General features: G+C 34.8%; 1 protein-coding gene across 4 annotated transcripts in view; it reads left to right on the forward strand.

Annotated features, from left to right (window-relative positions):
- NADK2 (NAD kinase 2, mitochondrial) overlaps positions 1–27,542 on the forward strand; it is a 47,143-nt gene that overhangs the window by 4,525 nt on the left and 15,076 nt on the right. For 3 of the 4 annotated variants that reach the window (XM_079145764.1, XM_079145765.1, XM_079145766.1), the window contains exons 2-7: positions 8,796–8,884; positions 9,781–9,869; positions 10,918–10,999; positions 16,524–16,607; positions 18,142–18,278; positions 23,702–23,780. In XM_079145764.1, the coding sequence (XP_079001890.1) occupies positions 8,796–8,884; positions 9,781–9,869; positions 10,918–10,999; positions 16,524–16,607; positions 18,142–18,278; positions 23,702–23,780 (560 nt within the window). Of the gene's footprint in view, positions 1–7,990; positions 8,280–8,795; positions 8,885–9,780; positions 9,870–10,917; positions 11,000–16,523; positions 16,608–18,141; positions 18,279–23,701; positions 23,781–27,542 lie in introns of those variants that run through there. The other variant, XM_079145767.1, reaches the window with a different exon arrangement.

Below are 27,542 nucleotides of genomic sequence, written 5' to 3' on the forward strand. Positions count from 1 at the left end.
TTATTCCATTATGTGCATGTGCTTAATTTATTTGACACTTAGATTGGTTTGATCTTCTGTCATATACATTCTGCAGTGAATGAAATTTATGTTTATATATGTGTGAATCAAGCTCTAAGATAAATACCTGAAAGTGGAATTTTTGAGTCAAAAGACATATGCGTATGAAATTTTAATAGGTATTGCCAAATTGTCTTAAAAGATTATACCAGTTTACTTTCATCAGCAATGTGTGGGAGTACCTGTTTTTTCATAAATTGTTTATCAAATTGTGGGGTCTTTATCAGCCCAGTAGGTGAAAAATGGTATTTCTGGGTGATTTGATTTGCACCTCACAGTGACCTTTGAAGCTCCCTCTGAGATCAGTGCTCTTCTCCATCCTCTGTCCAGTTCCTGTTGTGAGGTAAGACTCACACGTTACTTTCTCAGGAAACTCACACGTTTCTTTTCTTAGTCTGTGAGTCTGTCTGTGCCCCTGTCTCTCTACTACCAATGTTGGGTTAGGCATTCTTCATTATATTTTCTTAATATTTATTTTTGATTATTTTCTTCTCAACTGTAAATGTTTGGGGACAAGAATTCTATCTTACCATTCTCTTCGCTTCCACCCTACCCCTTAAAAAAAGGGTGGTGAATGTTTGTGATATTCTTTAATTTTAGTTCTTTTCTCCCTGAGACTGAGGACCAACTTTGTTCTAGTCCAGGACCTTATTACCAGCTGTGGATCTTTCAGATGTTAGCTACTGAAAGTTCTAGTCAGAGGTTACCACCACTGGTTCTTTGAAAGGGGTTCAGGTTAAATATATTTGAGAAACATGAGCCTAAAGAAAGGGTGACTTTTTATTTGACTATGGGATTATTATTATTATTATTTTTTGGCAGACAGCATTTAAAATTCCGTCGAACACAACTTGGAAAATAGAGGCTTATGGTACATTCACTTCCATAAATATTTGCAAATAGGAGACTCATAATGAAGTGAAAGGATTGAATATAACACTACCTGAAATGCCACCAGTACAGAGCCAGTAACTATTAGAGCTCTGATTTTCAACCTTCACTATGTATGGCATTATTGCAGACTTGTAGTGAAAACTACAAATATGTGGCCAGTCACATTTTTCATGTGGTCACTTTTCTTGTATTTTTAATTATATGAAGTAAGCTCTGAGTAAAGGAAAATGTTTATTGGTGAACATTAATATCTCAACTGGTAAAATGTAAGCTTACTTTATTTCACTGTCAAGAACTTTGTATTATCTTACAGAAATTTGTCATTTCAAAGTATCAACAGGTGTGCCAGTTGTTTTGTGCCTTAGGAAAATTCATTCTTTTTTTTTCTTCATAATAGGCCAGGTGTGTGTTGTGCAGAAAATTAGACCAGCATTTGTAAAATGTTTGTGTTCAGGGAGGGTTTACCCAGTTGTCTCTCTCCTTCCTAACTGAAAGTTGGTAGAATTATATACTGAAAAGGGCACTGATTCAGTCACTCAAATGTAGATCACTTTACTAACATAGATCACTGAAGCTTAGTGAAGATTTGTTCAATTTACCTTGGCTTGTATAGTGTTTTCTTAATGAATTTCTTTACCTTTGAAGTCTCTTGCCTTTCTTTCAAGAGGTGTTTTTGTAATCGAAAAATAATTTTTAAAATTATGATGTACTTAAAAAATACTTGTTACATTGTCATCATTCGAGGCCACCAGCATCTAGGGAGTTTGTTAATTTGTTTGAAATATCATCTTTAACTAATTATTTACCAAGCCATTTTGGGCATCTGCCAAACTGCTGGGCATCCTTCTAGGCCCTGAAGAATCAAGGATGAACAGAGTTTCCCTATGGAGAAAATATATTGGTTGGTATTATAAGTGGTCCATTAGAGTACAGAGAAGGGAGAGATCAATTAGGAAGGGAAGGGAAAAAGGGAAGAAAAAAAGGAAGACTTTGATTTTTTTTTCAACCTTCAAATAGTTTTTTAGTGATGTTTTTAGCATTTAGATTTTCAGTTATGGAGTATTTCAAACCTGTAGAAAAGTTTTAGAAACTTAACAAGATACCTGTGTATTCAATTATCTAGATTTAGCAGATATTAATATTGTTCCATAATAGCTTCAAATTTTAAAAGAAAATGTTATAGTGAAAGACCTATCTATCCAACTTTTTCTGTTCCCTACCTCTCCAGAAGTATGCAGGTGTACATATTTCTACATTTATTAATATAACTATATTCATAAACAGGTATAACATTATTTTGTATGTCTTGAAAAGTTATATCAGTGATATCATTTTTAGAATGTTTATTCTTTAGAAATATGCTTTTCTTATTTACTGTTGGTTTTGAAACTTAACTATTGATACATGTTCATTTTAAATGCTGTATACCTATTCCATTGTTTGGATAATTGGGTTGTTTCTAGTTTTCCTACTATTAAAAAAAAATTCAGTTAGAAATAATTCAGTTTCAAATACTTTTTTTGGGAAGCATTGATTGAGTCCCTGAATCCACACATTCTCATTAGTGCTTGCTAAATTTTAACATTTTTGACAATATGATGATTGTGAAATGATATCTTTTAAGATATTTATATTAAATATTGAAGAATATGGAATAATTTATATGTGTGAAGGGAAGAGAACAATACTAGAAAGACAAGGTGAAATTTATTTTGTAGCTAACAAATTTTTAAATTTTTTTAAACTGTGGTCCAAAGTCAGAAATATTTTATGTTGCGACTCAGTACTTACTTTTGAAGTAGAAGAAAACAGGAAGCAATTTAACCTTAATACATATAGTGTATCTTATTTTCTGTTTAATCAGAATGCTAACTGTAATTGTAACCAACATAAAATACATTATAAGGGCAGTTTGAAAATCATTACTCGGGAGTAAGTATGTTGAGGCCAGCAAGTAGGCTGGACATGATAAAGGTGTGAACTGTCACACTGAGGAGTTAGTTTTCTCTTCTGGTGGGTTTCAGACCTCTTGGGCAGTGGAATACAGTCCTTGCTCAGCCTCTTTGTCTTTTCCCATGGTAGTTGGGGCATGGGGGTCAATTTTTCTATGATTTCAGCATTTTGGGAATAGTGTGAATGCAGACTTCCAGTAGTTGGGGAATTGTATTAGTCTAAGACATTTAAGGAGGGAACTATTTTAGAAAATCTGAAGCCAGGTTTTGACATTAGCCCTGATAAGAGTTGACGCCTAGAACTTCAGCAGTGGCAGCATGAATGTACAGGACACAATTTGCAAAAATAGTTTATGGGTGTAATTGTTGGACTTCACCATTGACTGGCTGGGCAGATTAAGTGTGAGAGAAGAATTAAAGGTTTATTCTGTTCACCAAATTAACTGACATATAGTGCTCAGAAGAGCAGATTTGTAGGGCAGGGATCAAGTTTAGATCTTTTGGGGGAGATGTATTTGAACTACCTGTGGGTGAATGTGGTAGGCATTTGAAAATTTGAGCCTGTAGCTCAAGAGAGAGGCTTGGGCTGACAGGATACATTTCAGAGTTACTAGCCAGTACTTGGTAGGTCAAATCCCTGGGTTGGAGAGATAAGAAAGCCAGAGACAGAGCAATTCCAAGTATAAGGGAGGAAGTAAACAGAATTAACAAAAGAAATACTGAAGTAGAGAATGATGTGGAAAGTTAAGGTGAGAGTCTGGGGAAAAGAGTAAGTGAATAGAAGTGATCCCAGATAAATATCAAATACATCTAAAGAAATCTTTGGGGATCAGTGCACTAGACCTGAACATAATAGGTGAATACTTGATCTTCTAGCTCTTAATTAGGCAATTTTTGATAATACTGAATATAGGACTTGGTTAAGTGTGTGTGCTTTTAAGGGTACTTATTCAGAGTGCATTTATTTAAGCTGTCATCTCAAAAGCTTATGCATCATAGATGTTTTAAATTTAAGAAGGGAGAACTCTTACTGAGCTTTCATAGAAAGCTTAGAGTATAAAATAGTAGCACTGAAATGAGTGGTAAACCAAGTTTTAAAATTTGTAGTTGTAATAAATTGTTTGGGTTAAGTAAAAAAAATGTTGATGATAATTTAATGAAAAAATGTCACAGACCATTTAGAAAAAAATGACACTGTTACATCTGATCTTAAAATATTCAAAGTCTGTGCCCTCAGAATCTCCCTTTCTTCTTTTCATAAGAGCTTTGTGGGAAGAACAGATACTGGTTTTGCGGCAGCTTTTGTAGGAGAAAATGTTGCTTAATAACTGAAGTGTGTCTGTCTATAGATATTTTAGATGCACATTTTTTAATTTGTTTTTAGATATACCTGACAGTAGGGTGTATTTTGACATATTATAGATGCATGGAGCGCAGCCCATTACAATTAGGATCCTATGATGTGGAGCTACACTGGTCATATATTCATATATGAGTGTAGAAAAGTTATGTCTGATTCATTCTACTGTCTTTCCTATTCCCATCCCTGCTTCCTTCCCTTTATTCCCCTTTGTCTAATCCAATGAGCTTTATAGTTCCCCTCCCTACCCTCCCTTGTTATGGGTTAGCATCCACATATCAGAGAGAACATCGGCCTTTGGTTTTGGGGGATTGGCATATTTCACTTAGCATGGTATTCTCCACTTCCATCCATTTACTGGCAAATGCCATAATCTCATTCTTTATAGCTGAGTAATATTCCATTGTATGTATGTGTGTGTGTATATATATACACACACATACATATATATATATACACACACACACACCACATTTTCTTTATCCATTTAGATGCACCTTTTTTAAGTGTCCTATTGAATTGTGTTCATTTTTGGGGGGGTACTGGTGATTGAACTCAGGGGCACTCAACCACTGAGCCTGTTCCCCAGCCCTATTTTGTATTTCATTTAGAGGCAGGGTCTCAGTTGCTTAGTGCCTTGATTTTTGCTGAGGCTGGCTTTGACCTTGTGATTTTCCTGCCTCAGCCTCCTGAGCCTCTGGGATTGCAGGAATGTGCCATCATGCCTGGCCTGTATTCATTATTTTTAATGGAGAGAAGGACTGACAAGTTTTGAAAAAAATCTTTAACTGCTAATGTGGAACATTGCAGAATTCAGAATGTATTCTAAATGTTTTCTCTTTTTGTAAAACATTTTATAAGAATTTATGTGTTCTTGTTTTTATATGATTAAGATGTTTGAAATTGTTATTTTCAGAATTAAATTTTTACCAGCTTTTGCATATTACACAAATGTAAGAACCCATTGAATAGTAAGTAAATACTTTCTAATTGATACTGTATAAGTGATTGTCTTTTTTCTTTTTTTTTTTTTGGGGGGGGGGTGCTGGGGGTCGAACCCAGGGCCTTGTGCTTACAAGGCAAGCATTCTACAGACTGAGCTATCTCCCCAGCCCCCATGAGTGATTTTCTTAAATACTTTATCAATTATCTGCCTAGATTACTTCTTGTTAATAAAGTTCAGTCACCCAAACAGCTGGAGCTTTAAGGAAAATAAGTAATACAAAGACTTTTATTCTCTCAATGAACGTTGAACATGATTTATTAGAGAATTAGTTCACAAGAAGGTTGAGTGGGAATAAGAATTTATGAAATGACATTTCTGCTCCAATGCTAAGTATCTGATACTAAATGAACTTCATATTTAGATTGGAATTTAAGTAATTTTAGTGTTGCTAGCAATCATTGAAGTTTTTGTTCTCAAAAAAAGATTTTTCCCCCACAAATTCAGGCTCTTTCACTGTCTTAAGCCATTTACTCAACTGCTGAGTATCTGAATTTCCTAGAGCCTCCTAAGGACAAGGAAGTGAATTCATAAGTTTCTAAACAACAAAATAGAATTTACAGAGCTAAACTGCTAGGGATTATATAGTCCAAACCCAAAATTGTAACATATCAAAAATTGGGACAGGGAATCGAAGTCTGAGGGCCAGCTACTCTTCAAAGTTTTATTTATAACAGGTTAGAAGCAGGCAATTTGACAAAACTGTTCTAATAGACTTATTGTGTATTTGTATTAGTTCTTGGAGTCCTTGGCAATTTTTGGTGTCCCATTTAAAATACATTTGATTGAACTCAGCTGATTTTTAAATGAACATGGGACGGGGGACAGGGAGAACACAATAACCAGGTACTCAGATATTTGAATTTAATTTAATTTTTCAGAGCTTTATTTCTAAATAAAGTGTTCACTATAAAGTGATCATGAGAAGTAATTTCTATAACAAAATACTATAATAATAATACAGTAACTAATCTTCCTCTGCTCCCTCTTGACCAGGTAAAGATGACCTATTTTACACACTCTTGTCACTTAGCTGAATTATCTTCTATGGCATCTGCCTGTGTTCTTCTCTGTTTTTCTGAAACGTGTGTCCTAAAAGCTGAAACATGCATGAATGAATTATCAACCACCAAAAGCTGAAACATGCATGAATGAATTATCAACAAGTACTTACTTACCCAGCACCTGAGGGTACAGAGGTGAACAATATAAGATAACTGCTCTCCTGATATTTACTTATTAGGAAGGTGAGACAAATAGATTTTTTAAAAAATTTCCAAGATAATTTTAGGTGTGGTAAATGCTTTGAAGGGTTGGGGATGGAATAATTGGCAGCGTTGACTGTTGTAGCTGTGACTGCAGCACCAGCAGCTGCTGTCCTCACAACCCAAAGTAGAGAAGAGCCAGGATTGTGCTGGGGGATAGAGAACATTCCAGAAAGCAAAGAAGAAAGAGCTTTGTGAGAATAGCCAATGAGACTAGAATGTAGGGAATGAAATGGAAAAATGAGGTTGGAGAAGGCCTGTGGAGGCCAGGAGTAGAAGTAGGGAGCCCTGAGTAGAGGCTTGTGCAGCAATCCAAATGGGAGATTACGAATGGTGTGGTGAAGAGGAGAAACGCACGCGGGTCAGACCTAGGACTCAGTAACTAGATGTGAGAATAAGGCAAAGGGAGGGTTCTTGGCTTCAGGTTTATGTGGGGAGTCCTTGGGGTAGAAAACCAAGGGTTTGATGTTGAACATGTTAATTTGAGATGCCGATTAGACATCTAAAGAAAGATGTCAAGTAACAGTTGGGTAAATCATGCTGAATCCTAAAGGTTAGGGATAGCTGTTTGGAATCATCTGTATAACATGAAGGTTTTTTTTTAAACCTTAAAACTAGAGATCACAGAGGGAAAGAGTAGAGAATAAAGACACTTCAGTTTGTACTCTTGGGAGGTAGGTAGTCCAATTTGGTTAATCCTTGGCTGAGTAATGACACCAGTAATCTGAATGTTAAAAAGCTTTGTTCATCCATAATTAGAAATTCTTCTCTAAGAATAGTTTTTTTAGACCTGATTTATTGATAAAGTAGATGAAGGATTATCCAGTTATTTCTTTGGTCATTACTTTCCTTCTAAAATAGCATTTTGACATTGATTGACTCCAAATATGAGGTTTATGGATGGGCATTAAATTCTTGATTAGGCTCTTTGATCTACAATGAATTGTCATCTGTATATTAATTTTCAGTACCCAAATGTTTCTTCAGCTCCTTTTCTGAGAAACATACATTTATCCTTAGATTGTAGAGCAAGGACCAAACTATTTTAAAACTCTTAGCCAGTATTCATAGGTGAAAGATTGGGGACATAGGTAACAAAATATCAGTATGAATTATCCCAGAGTTATTTTTTATCTCAGGTTATTTTTTAACTTTAATTTTCTTTATACATCTTCCATGTTGTTATGTTTATAACATTCAAAAAATAAAGTGCAAGGGGTACATGATGCACATGCTGGTACTCAGGAGGCCTCCAGCAGTAAGATCACAAATTTGAGGCCAGCCTAGGCTAGTTGCTGAGACCCTGTCTCAAGGCAGGAAGGACTGGGGTTTAGCTTGGTGCTTGCCTGCCATGTGTGAGGCCCTGGGTTCAATCCCTGGTCGCCCTCCTCCCCCCACAAAAAAGAAAGGAAAACAAATACTCATTAAAATTGTTGTTTAAAATTTGATTTTACCTTATATATTTTTCAGTAAGTAGTACAGTGATTTCAAATAATATAATACAACTAAGATTTTATATTGGATAAGTTCTTGAAAGTTGATTTTATACCATAAAGTTTTAAAGGAATTTAGAAGAGGAAAGAAAAATAACATGCTTTTGAATTCTACTAGCATTCACTCCAGTGTACAGATTTCCTACTGATGATTAAATGGATGTTCATTGAGGATATTTCTGAACTTCTCTCTCAACATTTTACTCTATGGATTATTTAGAAGACATATACTTTAAAAGGAAACTATTAATGGTAAGATAGTTATACAGTGTTACTCCAACCAATTAGGAAAAATAATTGTTGAAGGATATATGACTAAATATTTAAGTTATCCTTTCTCAGGGAGCTAATCAGCTCTTTGTGTAAATTGTGTAGGGTAAATTCCAAATAGAGTTCATAAATCTGAACACAAGAACAGTAAATCCAAGTGGAATAAAGGTCATCTTAACTGTCTCTAAAAATATTAGTTTGTCTTTGGTCTTCAGGTAACCTATAAATAATATATTAAAAAGAAACACCCAAATAAATAACACCTTAAACTTTAAAACTTGCAATTTTGAGATCCCGCTTAACTTAATGCTGGATTTGATGTTCAAACCAAATTAAGTTTTTCTGAAATCAGACTTTCTAGTTCAATTCGAACTTGTAAGTCTCACAGATAGTCATTAAAATATACCTTCAAGAAAATTCTATGTAGGTTTTTAAAAATAATTTTATAACATCATATATAATAAATAGTAAAACAACATTTCTTATATTTTGATATAGCTTGCATTGAAAGGCTCTAGCTACAGTGGACTACTTGAACGACATCATATTCACACCAAAAATGTAGAACATATTATAGATAGTTTACGGTAAGTCTATGGGATGGGGTCATGGGTGGGCTTTTATGTTCAGGACTTGGAATTTTTTTTTTTGTACTAGCGGCTAATCCTTAGATTTTTAGTAAAGACTGTCATGATAAAATCATTTTCAGAAAATCATATCAAGGTTAATGAACCTGATTTTATAGCTTTCCGAAAGTAAATTTTTATTGGACTCAGAAAATTTCACAGGTATTTTCAGTTATTTGGTCTGCTGCTGAAGTGCCTTTTCTGCAAAGAGTTAATTTAGTATCCAAGCAGGCTACAGCTGTAGATGTAATGTTTCATTTCTTAAAGCAGAATCATAGATTATACAGTGTTCATTATAATATTCTTTGAGTGTCTGAAAATTATTATAGAAATGAGTTAACCTGGGACCAAATGTAGTCATTAAATGTTCATGTGGTACAAGAGAATCAGTATGAGAACATGAAAATTACCAAGTATTTTAGTCACTGTTTTAGTGTCTGCCAGTCAATGTAATGTGTTGAATTTCAAATTAACAGCTATTAGATTTTATAAAAAATTGTATGAGTCTTAATCTTTTGGACCATTTTTATATCAATACATTTTAGCACCAGAAGGAGTAGAGAAAATGAAATGAAATTCTGATCAATCAATAATGCTATTTGTTAGTGTTTATAAAGAATGTTTTTAAAGCACTTTGGAGACTTAGGTAATAACTTTTAGTTTATTCATGTGCTTCCTGACTTATCATAGTTAATTGGTTATTGTAATTAAATGAAAAGAAACTGACTTTATAAACCTACACATGGATTTGCTTGTACGAGATAAAATTGTTTTATGTCTCTTTGCCTCTCAGAAAACCCACCCTTAGGGTATGTTATCAGTGGAAATTTTATAAAGCCTTTACTTTTTTATCTTAGGAAAGAAGGAATTGAGGTTCGTCTAGTAAAGAGAAGAGAATATGATGAAGAGACTGTTCGATGGGCAGATGCAGTCATAGCTGCAGGAGGTAACTGTTTTATAGAGATAAAGATGTTGGATTATGGAAATGTTCTTTAATACACATTATTTTCAAATATGTTTGCATATAGCTATTTTGAAGACTTTGGAGTCCTACTGGAAGACAAATTTTGGGTTTTTTTTAGGAAAAGTTTTAAAACAGATATGTTTTATTTTTTTGTAGTACTAGGGAATGAACCCAGGAATGCTCTACCATTGAGATATATCCCTTGCCCTCTTTATTTTTTACTTTTGAGACAGAGTCTCAATAAGTTGCTGAGACTGTCCTTGAAATTGTGATCTTCCTGCCTCCCCTAGTATCCTGAGTTGCTGAGATTGTAGGGTCGTAGGTGTGTGCCACCATGTCTGATGAAACAGCTGTTTTATGCAACATTCCACATTTATAATGAATGACGTTACTGTGAGGTTTCACATGTGTGTTTCTGTGTGTATGTTTAAGGTGTTCTTATACCTTCAAATATAATTCAAAGGATTAGTTCTAATTGTGTTTTGGTTTATGCCAGTCTTAAAAAAAAAATGAAGTTGATAGTGTAATGAGACTAGATAAATTCTATATTTCTTTGGCTCCAATATACTTACACTAATTTTTTTCCTGAACTTTATTATTGTTACTGAACATCTATTTTAAACCTTTAAACTAGCAGTAGTTGTTAGAAGACTCTGAAGTTGGACACTTCATTGGATGTGTTCTCACTAAAATAATTTATGAATTTGGGCTAGTGTTATAGGAGGAGCAAAGAGAAATTTGGGATTAGAGCAGTGGTTCCCAGCTGAGGAGACATGTTGCTAAGCATTCTGTGTGCACAGGATAGCCCCAAAGCACAGTATTTTTCTACTTACAGTGTCAGTCTTGTCCCTGTTGGAACTCCTGGATTAGAGTGGCAGGGATAACAAAGGTAGAGTAGGTAGAAAGGAAGAGGGGTAGGCTGTGGCAGTCAGCAGGATGGGGTGTGAGTGTTAAAACAAAAGTGATCATTTTGAAAATGATGTAAAAAATAGGTTGTGAAACAGAAGTCTGGTTATGTCTTTTGGCACAGGTGATGGCACAATGCTTCTAGCAGCAAGTAAAGTCTTGGACAGACTGAAGCCTGTCATCGGGGTAAACACTGATCCAGAACGGTAAGGAAGAACAGGTTCTTTTTGTGTTTGTTCGGTTGTTTTTTCCCCCAAGTTATATGTACAAACAATTCTGTTTCTTTGTATAATATCTTTGAGAAATCTTAAAATCTTCTAACTACTCTTTATTTTCTTTACTGTAGTCGCAGCGCTAGGCTCTGTTAGAAGCTGTGGTACATGATGTTTAAGAGGAAGCATCAGCGTTTCTGGCTACCATGAACATTAGAACCATGTTCCAAAAACAGTGACAGAAGTTTGGCGCACAGAATGATTCGCCACCTTTACTAGGGTGTCTGTTGTGTGGTTTTCAAGGACAGCTCTAATTTTTGCTCAGACATAGAAATACATATGCGTCCCTCTGGCATTGGTGTTAGAGAAAGTTACGTTATGGGATGGACCAGTCCTCACATTTAGCCTTTCTTGATTAGGAGAAGAATCTGTGGTAGAAATGAACTGAGCCCTTGACCAGGTGCACATTGGGACCTTCGATGTTGCTGAAGAGTGATAAGTTAATGATATTCCATCTTCTGTCCTTCCTCATGGCTCTTCTGTACATGCCTGATTATGCCTGCACTGATTTTGCTGGGATTTCTTTGACTTTAAGAATAGACTTGTCCAAACACTATTGTGTTTATCTTTCTTTTCTTTCCTAGCTTCACTGATACTTATCCTTATTCTATTCCATTCACCCACAGCCATTGCCATAACTGGACTTTATGATCATCTGGAATTTTCCCTTTTACACACCACTCTGAACAGTCTCCTACCTTAACAGTTTTATTCCCTCATCCCACTGAATCTGTTCTTAGACTTTGAGTGCTTAGCTTCCCTTTGTTTTCTTCATTTAATTCTTTCTTCACTTCATTTACTTTGACATTTTCATAAGTATTTTTATTCAATATTTTTTTGTTCATTCCTAGATAAGTCTGTTATATTCTTTCTAACAGGATTGGAAAGGTGATTTGGGGAAAAAGATCAGTAGGTCTAGTCATCTCTTTCCCACACCCTGTGGTGGCTGCTTCTAGACTGGCTGTTCAGCTTTTTGGTACTCCTCTTACCCATTTCCTTCCTTTCTTCAATAAACCTCTCTTTTCTCACATAAGAAATGAAACTTCCTGACTTTTCTCAGTAAAAAAAGTCTTGTTCTGTGATTCATTCCTTTTCCCCCTCTCCTTTTGCATCTATTTCCTCTTAGCCTTAAGTCTTGTTCAGGACTCTATATTTTTCAAGAAAATTTCTCTATTGTTTATTATCCCTCTTCCTTCCCTTTAGCCCCAAGCTTGTTATCCCTGCTTCCTCACTGCCCAGTTATTTCTAAACTCTGCAGTTTTTTTCTGAATTTTCCCCTGACCAGTTCATTGATGCTGCTTTTGCCTTACATATCAGTGACATGCTAGTTACTGAGTTTACTGGAAATTTTAGTTCTTTTCTTACTAGATTCCTGAAAAGTTGGTAGTGCTGTTTACTTGCTGCATGTGTGTTTATGATGTCCTTTCTCCTCTATGACTACTACTTTGTCTCTTTTGAAGGATTTTACTTTTTGGTCACTGCTTAATTACTGTAGTGCTCTGGGCCATCTTTTTTCCCTTTCATTCTCTATACATCTTCTTGCTTCCATTCTCACCCTTGGTCTCTTCTCCTTGCCACAGCCTATAATGACACTATATAACATCTGTGTTCAGAATTTTGTGGTGACTTTCCTCCTAACCCAGAATAGAATTTAATTTAATTCTTTGGTGTGGCTGGGTTGACCAACTCATCCTGCTTTTTCTAGGACATCCCTAATTTTAACTCTGAAAATGTTGTATCCCAGGAAATTGTCAAACCCAGGCAAGCTGAGAGGGGGTGGTTGATCCCCTTTTCTGTGACTTACAAGACTATATTATCTGGCTCCTTTCTGCTCTCTGTCCTTATCTTCTATTGTTTTTCCCTTTCTTCGTGATATTCTAGCACTTTGGCCTTTACTTGGCTATAGTGAAAATGCAAGATATCCACAAATGATCTCTCCTTTTCTCTTTGTCATGCTTGATGAATGGAGTCATCATGTATGCTGAGACTGTGACTACTTCTCCTTCACTGCATCATCGGATTGATTCTGAGTATCAGAAATCTTATCCTCGAATTCATCCCTAGTTATCCTTGCTGCCCCTAAGCATAGCGTAAATCATTCTGATAACTCTCAGTCTCTCGCCTTCCAACCAGTCTTTTACACTTTGCCATCACCTTTCTGAAGTGTAAATCTGATCGTATGCATTTGTGTTAGTTAGCTTCTTGTCGCTGTGATAAAATTACCTGACAAGAACAACTTGGAGGAAAGTTTATTTTGGTTAATGGTTTCAGAGATTCAGTCCACAGGTGGATGACTCCATTGCTCTCTCTGAGTGAGGCAGAACAACATAGTGGGAGCAGAGAGAGAAATATCAGGGACAAAATATGAACCCCATCGATCTCCTTCTTCTAGCCATAACCCAGTTACCTACAGTTGCTTTATTGAGATTATTAATCCATCAAATGGATCAATCTACTGACTAGGATATAGCTTTCATTTCACCTTCTGCATTAACACAGAAGCATTTGAGGAACTCTTCATATTCAAACCTTAATTACAAGGTTTAATTAAAAATTTTTAGGATTTCCCTATTGCCTTCAGGATGCTTTGCAAATTCTTTAGTTAATATATATGATATTTCAATATTTGTTACTTATCTGCTCTTCTAGTTTCATCTATCCTCATATACTCACAGGCATACTATATTCTTCAACTACAAAGTTATACATACACATATTGAAACCCTTCTAAGAGCAGCCTAGGATTCCTCCTAAAGGCTTAGGACAAAATCTAACTGTGTGAGCATCTGCTAACACCATGTTTGGAGGCTTACCCTGAGATGCGTTTACTCTGGTGGGAAGCTTTGTTGATACTTAAAATAGTGCATGATTTGAAAAGGTGCAAAAGGCATTCTCCAGAATGCCTTCTCCCCCGCCCCCCCTTTTTGATACTAGGAGTGCTTAACCACTGAGCCACAAAACCCAGGGTCTTGCTAAGTTGTGTAGGGTCTCACTGAACTGCTGAGGCTGGCTTTGAACTTGTGATCCTCCTGCCTCAGCCTTCTGAGCTGCTGAGATTACAGGTGTGCACCACCACACCTGGCTGGGAAGCTCATTTTTGTGTGTGTGCACTTTCATAGTACTTCTGCCAAGCCTACCCTTAGCCATTCCTTTAAGATTGAGTGTACAAATTCACTTCTGTAGTTTTTGCTTATTAAAGACTGGTACCTCTTCTGGGCTCTAACTGGAACTCTCTATGCAGAGAGCACTCCCTTTATATTGTTTTCTGTTTGTTTATCTCTTCTGTTAAACTATAAATTTTTACATTTGGGACCTTGTATTTTAATTTCTATCACTAGCATGATTTTTTTGTGCAGGGCAATAAACATTTGAAAAATGACTGATAAATTAAATGTTCTTAAGGAGTAGGTCTAGGACTTTAGTCTAGCTCAGTAAATATTCCCTGAGTGTAAGTAATTGAGATCCTCAGTTCAATAATTAACTTTGATTCCTTCATGTTGATGTCTGGGTTATATAATTTCTTAATGGCCTATTTGTATCATTAAGGTATGAGATACTTTAGTAATCATATTTTATAGTTTATTGAACTATATATTTTTTTTAACAAACTGACTTAATATTCATAAACTTGTGGAGATATCAAAACTGGTAAGCTGATAGTGTTAATATAGCTATTTTCTCCCTGGAATAATACATTTCAAAAGTTGTTTTCTCTTCTTGACACTAGGGAGATATGTCCTCCTGACATAACATATTGTTATTTAATTCAGGTTGTCTCAACTTCAGTTTCTTCTGTATTATTTCATAATGTCCAAACCTGGTAGTTAAAACAATTATTTATTATTTCTTGAGGTTTTTTGGTACCAGCAATTCAAAGCAGGTTGACTGGGTAGTTTGGGGTTGGGATCTCTCCTGAGGTCATAGTCAGAAATCAGCTGGGTTGCAGGCGTATGAAGGCTTCATTTGGTGTGGAGCATCCACTTCCAAGATGGTTCACACACATGGACGTGTATAAATCAGATGTGATTTCAGTCTGTCTTCTGTATTCTACAACTACTCTACTGAACTGGGTAAATAATGAACATTTGAGTGATTAATACTGAAAATGAGCTAGAGGACAAGTGGTAGCCAGTCTCCAGGTATTTATACTCTGTGTCCTCTCTCCCCCTGTTTGCAATCAGGGCTGGTCTGTGGGACCAACAAAATATGGTTTGACAATGTGAGGATTACAAGGCCAGTCATAAATAGTATATTGCAACTTCTGTATTATTTTTTTGGATTGCTCAGTCATGTGATGTGAGGTCACTCAAGCAGCCCTTTGGAGAGCCTCTCATGGAGAGAAATCAAGGCCTCCTGCCAACAGCCAGCACAGTTTGCCAACATTGAGCAACTTGAAAGTGAATCTGATAGCCCACGTCAAGCCCTCAGAAACCTGCAGCTCTGATTGAGATGTGACTATAATCTCATGAGAGATCCTTCTCTCTGTAGTGTTTCAGACTTTCAGTTGACCTCAGGTATTGTTCTATCAGATGATTGTTGAGACCTTTTATATATTTAACACTGTGTAAATTATCACAGTAAAAATAAATTTAGAAACTTGGACCCTGTCCTTTCTTAACTTCAGTGTTGACCCTCTTAGATAAAGGAACTGACTAGTCACAACTTTACAAAACCTTTTTTCTGTTTACTTTATGCTTATAAATTAATTTACATTTGTTGTCAGGAGTTTGTTTTGTCTGCCTTCAGCCATTCATTCCTTCAATATCAAAGCAGCATATAAATGATGATGTGTCAACTTGCTTGACATCATTAGGAGGCATATATTCTCATCTTCCTGTAGCAACTTACAATTTGTTTTCGCAATTTGTTTTAATTTGTTTTCTTCATCAATCTATGAACTTGTGGAAGTTCCTCCTTATATATTTTTTAAATAAATGAAAATTGACTTAAGCTTTCTCAGTTCTCTTTTTATTTAAGGATATCTTAAATGACATTTAAAAAGGAATTATGGTGCAAAAATGCTTTTGTGTAAATAATTTGATTCCTCAGAATAACCTTTCATGGTCGGTAGTTTTATCATGATTTTAGAAATAAGGAAACTGATACTAAAGTGGCATGCCCAAAGTTAATAGTTATATAATTTAAAGGTAAGAAGTAAACCCCACTAAACTATTAGTTAACAAGGTAATTAATAGCATATTTGCTCTTATTTTTAGTTTCACCATAATGTGGGAACTTTATTGTATATTATGGCATTAAAGCTGATGTAAAACTACTATTTCCATTTTTGTTGAAACTGTTGCCACAGTTCTGTGGCCAAAAATGAAGTATAGAGTAGAATTTAAAAAAATTCATAACTGATTTTTGTAGTTTAGTGATACTTGTTGACTTATTTTTTTTTCTTTCACTCTTTTTCTTCTCCCCTTTACACCACCCCAAAATCCCTTTTAATTTAAAGATCAGAGGGTCACTTATGTCTGCCTGTTCGATATACACATTCCTTCCCAGAAGCCTTACAGAAGTTCTATCGTGGTGAGTTCAGGTAGGAATTTTTCCTATTGTTTTTATATTTTAATGAGTATGTGCTAATAATAAAATAATAATGCTGTTTTAAAAGTAGAACCAATCAGATATTTGGATTATTTCATAGTTACAGCAGTAGCCATAAAAAGTAATACATTAACTGAGTCACAAACAGTGTTACCTAGCCTATAAAGCAAGTATTCAGTGAGATAGAGACCTGTCTCTACTTTCTTAACCTTGTAATATGTTTTTAGCAGCTTAATAGTGAAATAGTTAAAACTGTATGTTAAAATTGAAGGTTCAAATTCTGAGATTTTGTATTTTTTATATTCATCTTTTATCCAGTAACAAATGGAGGGTTGGATATTTAATCCAACTATACTGAGATTACTGGTCTCTGTCTTACATATGATGAGTTCCTTGTGCAATGGAGATGGGATTTTAAAAAAGTTTTTCACTTAATGTGTTCATGAAAAGAGTCTAAAGGAGACAGAACCTGACGTCAGGTTAGCCAGTTTTATATGAGATGGGGAGAGCCAAGTTGGACCACCTTTTTATAGTTTGAAGAAACATTTTCCCTATATATTTGTGAAATTGTTTTAACCCTTTTTTTAAAAATGTTTTTATTTTGATACATAATAGTTGTACATATTTATAGGGTATGGTGTTACATTTTATTATATGTATACAATGTATAATGATCATGTCAGGATAGTTGGCATATTTATCATATTTATCATTTAGCATTTCTTTGTATTGAGAACATTCAGAATCCTCTCTACTGCCTATTTTGAAATAGTCATTAATTAATTTTTGTCAACTACAGTCATCCTGCTGTGCTATAGAACATAAGTTATTCTTCCTACTCAACTGCATCCCAAAATCTTGACTTTTCTAGAATCACTTTATTATCATTGATTTCAGTTTCTTGGTCATTTCAGAAATTTGATACTTGTAGAAATGACTATAACTACCAAGTGGGAATATACTTTTGTATAGTTACCTAGCCAAATCTGTCCTATTGGTTTTGAAATCAATTAAACACAATTCTTTTTTTCTTTACTTCTACCAAAAGCTCATTTAAGCCTTTAGTGTAATGTTACATTTGTTACCTTTTAATCTTTTTCCTTTTATTGTCTTAAAAATCCCATCATTATGAAATTTAGGGGAATTTAATCTAATATAACCACCTTAACATGATACTATTTTGATTTCAGGATACTTTTTTTTGCATAATATTTTTTGCTGAGGAAAGTACAAGACTGTTTAACTCAGCTATCTAGGAGTTAATGGGTTCCTGATGAAGAGTTTCACTTTAATTCAAATTACTTGTAAGACTCTGTAGGAGTTTATTAGGTATTTCTGTTATCACTGAAAAGAAAAATAAACATCCAAATCTGTCTTTGAGCAGGAACCTGTGGAGTTTAGGTGTTTCTGGCATAATTTATTCATAGCTCATTTTTAATGAGCTCATTTTTACTTAAAATTATTATTATGTCTAATCTTTAGTGTATTCTATTTTAGCCTAACTTTCTTTTCTTTACTTTTCTAAGGTGGTTATGGAGGCAGCGTATCAGGTTATACCTTGAAGGGACTGGCATAAACCCCATTCCTGTGGACCTTCATGAACAGCAACTAAGTTTGAATCAGCGTAGCAGAGCCTTCAACATTGAAAGAGTTGATGATGAAAGTAGGTAGACTGGAAATCAGAATCAGTGTTTAGGGCAATATTTGACTTTTGGATCTTTTGCCTTCTAATTTTTTGAGGTAAAATTTATAGTTAACTTTTTTTTGGTGCTCCTGACACTACTTAGGCAAGTACAGTGAACTACTTCTGCTGTAAAATTTATTGTAATTAGAATCCAGAGTAATAAATGTAACATAAACCTAGAGAAAATCTTTGCTGGAACAAGCTTAAAAACTAGATCAGGGAAGGATTATAAAAACCTAACAGGATAGTTGATATTTAAGGGAAGATTCTTGGCCTTAATCTTTGAAATGTGAAAAGAAAGGAAAAAGCAGTGATATAAAATGAGTTAAATCTGTAGAAAATTTCATAATGATTATACATTTTATGTATGTAAGGTACATTTACCATAGTTAGTTATTATTAAATAAAACCTTTTTAACTGGGCACAGTGGCATATGCCTATAATCCCAGTAGCTTCGGAGGCCGAGGTAGGAGGATTGCAAATTCGAAGCCAGCCTCAGCAATTTAGAAAGACTCAAAGCAACTTAGCAAGACCCTGTCTCAAATTAAAAAACAAAAAGGGCTGGGAATGTGGCTCAGTGGTTAAGTGCCCCTAGGTTCAATCCTGGTACCAAAACAAAACAATCCTTTATGTTGGGAAAATTTGCATCCCAGCCTTAAGATTTGTGTTTGAAGTATTTTAAGGAGAATACTAGCAGAAGGTAATTTGCACCTTTTTTATGTGAGGTTTAAGGTGAATTTTTAGTTTTGAGCTAATTTATGGATTATTATTTAGTTATATTTCTGTACTTTTTCCAGTAGCTGTAAGATTTTCCTGGTGCAGGAAGATCCCAAGAGAAATATTTGTGGACTGTATAAAAAATACTTTTTTTCCTCCAATGTTTCATTATCTGGGTAAACTTTCCAGGAATGTATTTGCTTCCTGTCTCTGCTCTGTCATAGTACCTGATGTTTATATTCATTTTTTTCTGAGCTTTTTATGGTGATTTATAGATTTATAGTTTAACATGCTTCTAAAGTGTATTATTTTTGCTGGGCGTGGTGGTTCACTCCTGAAATCTCAGTGACTTGTATATGCCGAGGCAGGAGGATCCTAAGTTCCAGGCCAGTCTCAGCAATTTAGTAAGACTGGGTCTCAAAATAAAAAGGACTGGGGCTATAGCTCCATGGTAAAGCACCCCTGGGTTTAATTGCCAGTAAGACAGTAAGAGAAGGCAAAAAAGTGTGTGATTTGTTTTTTGTTTTTTTTTTTTTTCCAAATAAAACCCCATTTCGTTTTTAAGAAAATTTAAAGAAATTATATGCTTCAGAATTCTTGCTATTGTTTTTGAAAATCATTAGTAATTATTAATATTTTAAAATTATAGATATTTTACTTTATCACTCATTGAAAGAAGTTACTGCTGTATTCAAAAGATAGTGAATTGACTGTTTTCACCCACAGTCATTTAATTTTAGGAAATATGTACCCTGGTATACAGAGATTCTCTGCTCAGATACCTACCTCAGATTCAGTAGTTTTAGTTTATAAACTAAGTATTTCATATACAGAAACAAATACATATAAATTTACATCCAGGATGTTCACATCTGATAAATGGGAGTTGTACAAAAAGAAGAGAAAAAATTTCAAAATAGAAATAATACAAGAGCTGGGCATGGTGCATGCCTATAATCCGAGCCAGTGACTCAGGAGACTCAGACAGAAGGATCCCAAGTTCGAGACCAGCCTCAGCAATTTAGTGAGACCGTGTCTCAAAAGAAAAAATAAAAAGGGCTGGGCATATAGCTCAGTGGTACAGTGGGGTTAAATTCCCAATACCACTCCCCCCCCAAAAAAAAAAATACGAGATAATATATCCAAATTTAGGCAACTGTGTGAACTCACTAAATTATGTTCAGCATAATTACAACTAATGTCCCAAACCAAGGTATGTCAGAATCGGAGGGATAAAGCAGCCACTATAAGCTTCCAAAGAGAAGGCTGGTAGTGGTGGTGACTGAATCTGGTTATTTCATGCGTAAAAGATCTGGAATCAGGATAGTTTCAGATTTCTTGATAGCTATGCTAGATATTGCTATTATTATTATAATTATCGTACTGTCATTGTTATTCACAAGTCTGGTTTTTACTTGACATTTACTATTTTAGAGAGCTTTTTTTGTTAGAAGGTATTTTGGATAGTTTTCTAAGAAAAAATTCAGAGCTATTTCAAGGTGTATCTTACATTTCCTACTTAAATTTTTTTTCAAGGTAGCAGGAAATATTTCCTAGGAAGCTTCCATTTGGGATTTTTGAATATAGGAAGAGGTTTGGGATTATAAATATACTACTGTGTTTGATCCCTGATATAACTTTCTGAGCACAAAGGATTAGAAAGGGACAAAATCCTTTTTTTTTAAACCTTTCAACTTAAAAAAGGGATGATATAACTTTGAACAAATGATCTGTTATGAAGTGTAACCTATCCTTACCTATGTTGCATTCGTATACAAGTTAATAAAAAGAATTCGTTCTTATTTCCAGTATACGTATCTTCAAAAGGGGAAGGCAGAGCTGACTTATTTCTTTTTAAATTTTAATCTTATAAACCAGTAATTTAGTAATTTTCTTATTTATTAGGCTGGCTGTATTAAATAGAGAGGTGAATTGTTTTGACGAACAATGCTGGATACATCAGTGGCTTACTGCAATAGTTATTTCTAACTCATTTCACCGAGGGGTGTTTAGGCAATCTAGGCTCCTTCCAAATAGTGGTTCCTACCATATGCTGAGACCTCTGAGTTTCTGTTGTACACTCTGTGTCTTGCTGGGAGAAGAATCCAGACAGTATGATGGGTGTTAAGAAAGTTTTAAGAGCCAGGCCTTTTCATCACTTTGCCGACATTCCATTGAACCATTACCTGGCCACATGGCTCCAACCCAGTGTGAGTTGATGTAGAAATAAAATCTAGCAGTATGAGAATGAGAGAGAATTATAGCATGGCAGTCTCTGTCACAAATTTAATAATACTATATTTTAAAAACTAGAGTTTGTAACTTTGTAATTCATTCTCTTAGACTTAATATCAAATCCATCTTTTCAGATCCTATTGAAACAAGTTATAAATGAATGGTTTTGTGATTAGGTAAAGTTTGGTAGTCAGCATAAAAGAAAATATAAGCAGAATTAGATGATTAATGAAATTCAAAGTAATTTTATTCTCTTCCTCATTTGACAGAAGTTTTGAGATGACCATTCAGCAAGCACATGTAGTAAAAATGTAATACGGAGATGAAAATTAGGGGAAATGGGAATAGGGAAAGTCAAGACCACATTTAAAAACATGTGGTTACTACAGTTTAATGACAGTTCAAATTTATAAGTTTTTACCCACAGTCGAACATGTGTAGAAAATCTGTGGGTTTGGAAGTCTAAAACATATTCTTTAAATTACCTTATTTAAAGAAAAAAAATTTAAGCCATGACAGTGGCACATACTTATAATCCCAATGACTGTGGGGTGGGAGGATAAGGCAGGAGGATCATAAGTTCAAAGCCATCCTCAGCAGATTAGTGAGGTCCTAAGCAGTTTAGTGAGATCCTGTTTCAAAAATGAAAAGGCAATGTAGCTCAGAGGTAAAGTGCCTCTGGGTTCAATCCCCAGGACCTAATAAATAAAAATAAAAAATTTAAAGAATAAATTTTAGAGTTTTACATTTGTGAAAACTGTCAGGAAATTGTGAATATATCTAGTAACAAATTAAGACAGTTTCAAAAGTTAACCTGTTTTACAGTCTTAAGTACAAATTTGATTAAACACAAAGTCTTTTTATATAGCTATTTATGTTAAATTTTTTCTACTATATTATGAGATCAAGCTGATAATTTAGGCAAATGGCAAGTGCTCAAAATGTTGGTATTGTAATAATAATCTTTTGTATTTAAAGGAATAACTTCTCTTTAGGCAGTTATAATGTAAAAGAAATGAGAAAAATTTAATTAATGTTCTGTTTAATAAACATGTAAACATAAGAATATCAGGTTAGCCAGTCAGAGAAGAATAGATCAGTGATTATTTTGGTGACATTGGCAGTTTATTAGTGTATTCACTATCTGATGTGTATATTAGTATCTGTTGTGTATTGCTATGTAACAAATTATTCCAACATTTAGCATTTTAAATATTTATAATTTTATATAGATTATAAAGGCCAGGAATCCAGGAGCATCTTAACTGGGTAGTTCTGGTTTAGGGTCTCTCAGGAGGTGACGAGTCAGTATCTGAAGACGTGATTAGGATTGGAGATCTGCTTCCCAGCTCATCACATGACTGTTAGCAGGAGGTTTCAGTCCCTTAGCACTTTGGCATCTCCAAAGGGCTGCTTTTTGCAAATCTTTCTGAAAGCAAGCAAGCTGAGAGAGAGAGTGACCAGTGTAGAAGCCAGTGTCTTTTCTTTCCTAATCTCCCAGCCTGCCATATTCTGTTCCTCAGTGTGGACAACCATGTTATGATGGAGGAAAGTATGTGCATTCATAAGGCTGTGAAATGCCAGGAGGCAGGAATCACTGGGGACCTCATGGAGGCTTCCTACCACAATGGGCTGGACTTTTAAGTATAGACTTAAGAGAAACTGCAGAAGAGACAGCGTGAACTTGCCTTATGGTGCTTGCCTATTGGGTGATACTTGAATGCAACAAATCTGCTATTTGTGACATTGAGAAGATAAGGTTGGCATTTCTATTTGGAAACTGATAAAGGGGACTCTTGAAGGTGATAATCTCAGGTTTGATCCAAAAACACTAAGAATCCTTCGGAGTTTTCTGTGATGCAGTGATTCTTAAATAATCATTAAGGAAAATTACTTAAACTGTGCACACAACCTTATAGACATAAAAAAAAAAAAAAAAAAAAGATGACATGTTTTAGAGTCCTGAAGGGAGATTTGGCAGCATTTCTACAAAGCTTTTGTAGCTAAAAATCCTCTTGAAGTTTTCTATTTGAAAAAAAAAAAACTGATTTTTTTTTTTTTTAATCATTTCTAACTTGGTTCTTAACATGAACCATGTGTGTAATTTGATGCCTAAATCCAAGATGGCATTTCTTTAAGTGTGCTTGGTCAGTTTTACCTCTGAAGCTTGCAGGGGATCCAGTGAATTGAATTCATATGTTTGATTACTCTGGAAAAACTGTTTGAAGAATAAGTAAATAAGGTTTGATCTGGAAAAACAGAAACTTCATTGTTGGTATAAGGTTAGATGACTTTAAGGTCATTTTGGATACTTTAACATATTTACTTTATATGTTAACTGTATTAAGTAACATGATTCTATTAAAACAAAACTATAAATTTTTATCATAACACTTTAAAATTCAAGGCGCTATCTTGGTCACTTTTTTTTTTTTTCCTATTATTGCAGGGTCTGAGACTTCAGGACCCCAACTTTTGCCAGTGAGAGCTCTAAACGAAGTCTTTATTGGGGAAAGTCTATCATCCAGGTATTTCTAAGCCTGTGATCTTAATTATATAAGTTAATATGTTAGTACTTTTTGGATATTTATTTAATGTCCACAACTTGGCTAAGATTTGTGAATAATTAATACTGTGTAAGTAGTAGGAATTATTTACTGAAATTTTTTCTGAAACCATCATACATGTTGATACACATTAAGGGAAAAGAAAGGTCTGAAATCAAAAAAGTTTGTGAAACCCTTCATTAAACAGTTTCAGGTGTCTTTACTACTTCCCAGTGTCTTTATTATATTAGGTGCCTTATAAATATTTAATGAGGGGTACAGTAAGCATACATTTGCAATTGATATAATACTCTGTATTATAGACAGCCCATATTAGATTTTTTCACTAGAGCTGAGTGCAGTGATATATGCCTGTATTCCCAGCTACTTGGAAGACTGAGTTAGAAGGATTGTTTGAGTCTAGGAATTTGAAAATAGCCTGGGTAACATAGTGAGATCTTTTGTAAATAATAGAGAATTTCTTCATTAATTGGTCTCATTGTCTTAAAGTTGATTTGTTTGTTTGCTTGTTTTTATCCAGGATCCAGTTAAGAATCACACATTGCATTTGCCACTCGCAGCCCTTTAAAATCAAGAGTAGCTCCTTCGTCCCAGCTGTTTTGTCATTCATATTAATGATTTAGAGTAGTCTAAGTCAGTTGGCTTGCAGGATATTCCCTTTTTTGTTTTGTGTGATTCTGTTTTTCATTTCATGATAAGATTCAGACAAGGCTTTTTGACAGGAATGCTACCTATGGAGTAATACGTCCTTTTTAGTATAACACATCTTAAGAAAATTATACTGACAGTTTGTTTTAGTCAGCTTTTTCACTGCTATGGCCAAAAGATGCAATCAGAACAATTGAAGAGGAGGAGCAGTTTATTTGAGGTCTCACAACTTTAGAGGTCTCAGTCCATAGACAACTGGCTCCATTTCTTGGGACTTGAGGTGAGGGTGACCATCATGGCAGCAAAGTATGGCAGAGCAGAGCAGCTCACGTGATAATCAGAAACAGAGAGAGAGAGGGAGCGCGTGAGAGAGAGAGAAACACGCCACTTGCCAGATACAAAATATATGCCCCAAAGGTATGCCCCCAGTGACCTACCTTTCAAGTCCGAGTTTTTCAAATCATTCTTCTCCTGATGATTATCACCATAAATTTGGCTAAAAGCTGCCAACAATATCCATACCACCAAATGCTATGCTGTCTAGAAATTTCTTCCATCAGATTAAGAAGTCCTTTGCTTTTAAAATCAACCTCACAGAAAGTCTCAGGACACAGGCAAAATGCAGACAACTTCTCATCCAGAACGTAACATAAATGGCCTCTAATCCACATTTCAATAGAGTTTTCATCTGAACCCTCTTGAGCCCTGTCTTCACTGTCCATGGCATTGTCCATTGGCATTCTGATCTTTTTTTTTGTGTGTGTGTGTGTGTGTGTACTGAAATGTAAAAACATATATTTGCTTAAAGAAAATTTGGAAGAATACAAAAAGCTAATGAAAGTTTTAACTGACCAGTCATTGGTACAGAGTGGGTGAGAGTTTGTCCTTTGTACCTTTTAATGACAAAATTATTTTGAGCCACATGAATGTATTATCTTTGCAAAACATTGCACAGAATCAAACATTAAGCGCCACTTAAAACAATCTAAAGCCTTTCTAGCTTGTACTGCTAAGCATCTCAAGATTCCTCCCATCAATTCCAAGAAGCTCCAAGTCTTCTGAACCCCATGGTCAGGTTAGTCTCAGCAATGACTCTACTCCTGGTACCAGTTTCTGTTTTAGTCAGCTTTTTCACTGCTGTGACTAAAAAAACAGCTGTAGAGAAGGAATAGTTTATTTGAGGGCTCATGGTTTCAGGGGTTTCAGTCTATAAACAGCCGGCTCTATTCCTTGGGGTCAAGAGGTGAGGCAGAACATCACAGCAGAAGAATGTGGCATAGGGAAGCAACTCACATGACCAGAAAGAAGAGAGAGACCCCCACTCCCAAGATACAAAACATATACCCCAAAGGCACGCCCCCAATGACCCACCTCCTCTAGCTACACTCTAACCATCTTTAGTTACCACGCAGTTAATCCAATCAGCAGATTAATTCCCTGCTTAGGTTAAGGCTCTCATAACCCAATCGTTTGTTCTCTAGACCTTTTTGGCTCTTGGGGGACACCTCACATCTGAACCATAACACAATTCAAGGTTATAACCATTATTAAGAAAAATTAAAGTTCATATGGCTCGTCTTTAGGAGTATAAAAATATAATAGGTGCTTTCCTACTGATAAAATCTGTTTTATGGGACTTAAGTCTGATTTAGGCTAATTTGCCAACAATTTTTTTTTGCAAAGTTTTTGCATGACACATAGTTACTAGCTATAAAATGAATTCTGTGAAGTGAAGTTAATATAATTTTTGGTAGTACTTTAGACCTTGACTTCTCATTTTTGTAGATACCAGTAAATTAGGGATATCAGTAAATTAATTATTTTAAATAATAAGGGCTGGGGGTATAACCCAGTGGTAAAGTGCCCCAATGTTGAATCTTTGTACCAAAAACAAAACAAAACAACCTAATTCAGCAGGATGATTTGAACAATCTTTTTGAATTGCCATGATTTTGTTGTACATAGCGTTAAATTTACCCAACAAAAATATATCATGTATCCATTGTGTACAGTGAACAAGTCACTGGGGATGAACAATGAATAAAATAAAGGTAGTATCTTAATTTTTTGGAGGGTAATAAATATATACTTTTAAAAAGTATTAAAAGTAAAGCTTATTCTTCAAGGAAATAAAAATATACTAACATGTAAAAATGTATTTTAACATAGTAAGATCTATGCTATATATAAAGTGTTTTCTTTTGTATATTAAATCTGAAGCAATGTGAAGGTGACTAGTAGGTATTCTATGATAGAGGAGGAGAAGATGTAACTGTACTTAGTGATATAATCTGGTCATTATTGCCAAAGGCATAAGACAGCAACAACTTCAAATGATATTGGAGAAAGTTCACTAAATTAAATAGATGACAAGGGCGAAATGTTTGTGAGTTTGTGCTTTCTCTACACAAGCCATTTGATGGTTTATTTTATTCTGTTTGTGTATTTTAATGATTTTGGGTTAACTGCTAAGAGCTTCTACTAGCATTGCTTTATACTTTGTACTTACTAAAAAAAATAAATAACCTATAAAAGGAGGAAACTGGGACTAGATGATAGACTTGGAGAGGCTGTAGAGTCCCAAAGGATAATTCTCCCCTTATATCTTTTCTAAGATAAGGGAGCAGTGAATTGGTTTCTGATATTGTTGCACATGGTATAAATACTTGGGAGTATTAAAACATACTTTTAAAGATTCTGTGATGTAAGAGCCATAGAAAAAAAGAAAAATGAATATTTATTGGATGCCCACTATGTGTCAAGCTGTGTATTGTTTGTTATCCCATTTAATGCTCACAAAAAACTAAGGTAGTCGTATTTATTAGTAAAAAATAAAAATAAAAATAAAATTTGGAGGGTTAAAATAAATTGCCCAAGATCATATCATTAGTTAGTGTTGGAACTGTTAAGTAAGTCCATTATTTCAGATTCCAGACCCTATGTCGAGGCTTTACTATGCTCCAAAAACTTAAGTGCTTTGCTTGGAAAATATGAAGTGCAGCAATATTATTCCTGCCTCATTTATAATGTTCTTAGATTTAAGAACATTTTAAAAGCCCAATTTCTTTTTTCTTT

This window comes from Sciurus vulgaris, assembly GCF_902686455.1.
Source record: "Sciurus vulgaris genome assembly, chromosome: 6".
In the NCBI taxonomy this organism is placed as follows: Eukaryota; Metazoa; Chordata; class Mammalia; order Rodentia; family Sciuridae; genus Sciurus; species Sciurus vulgaris.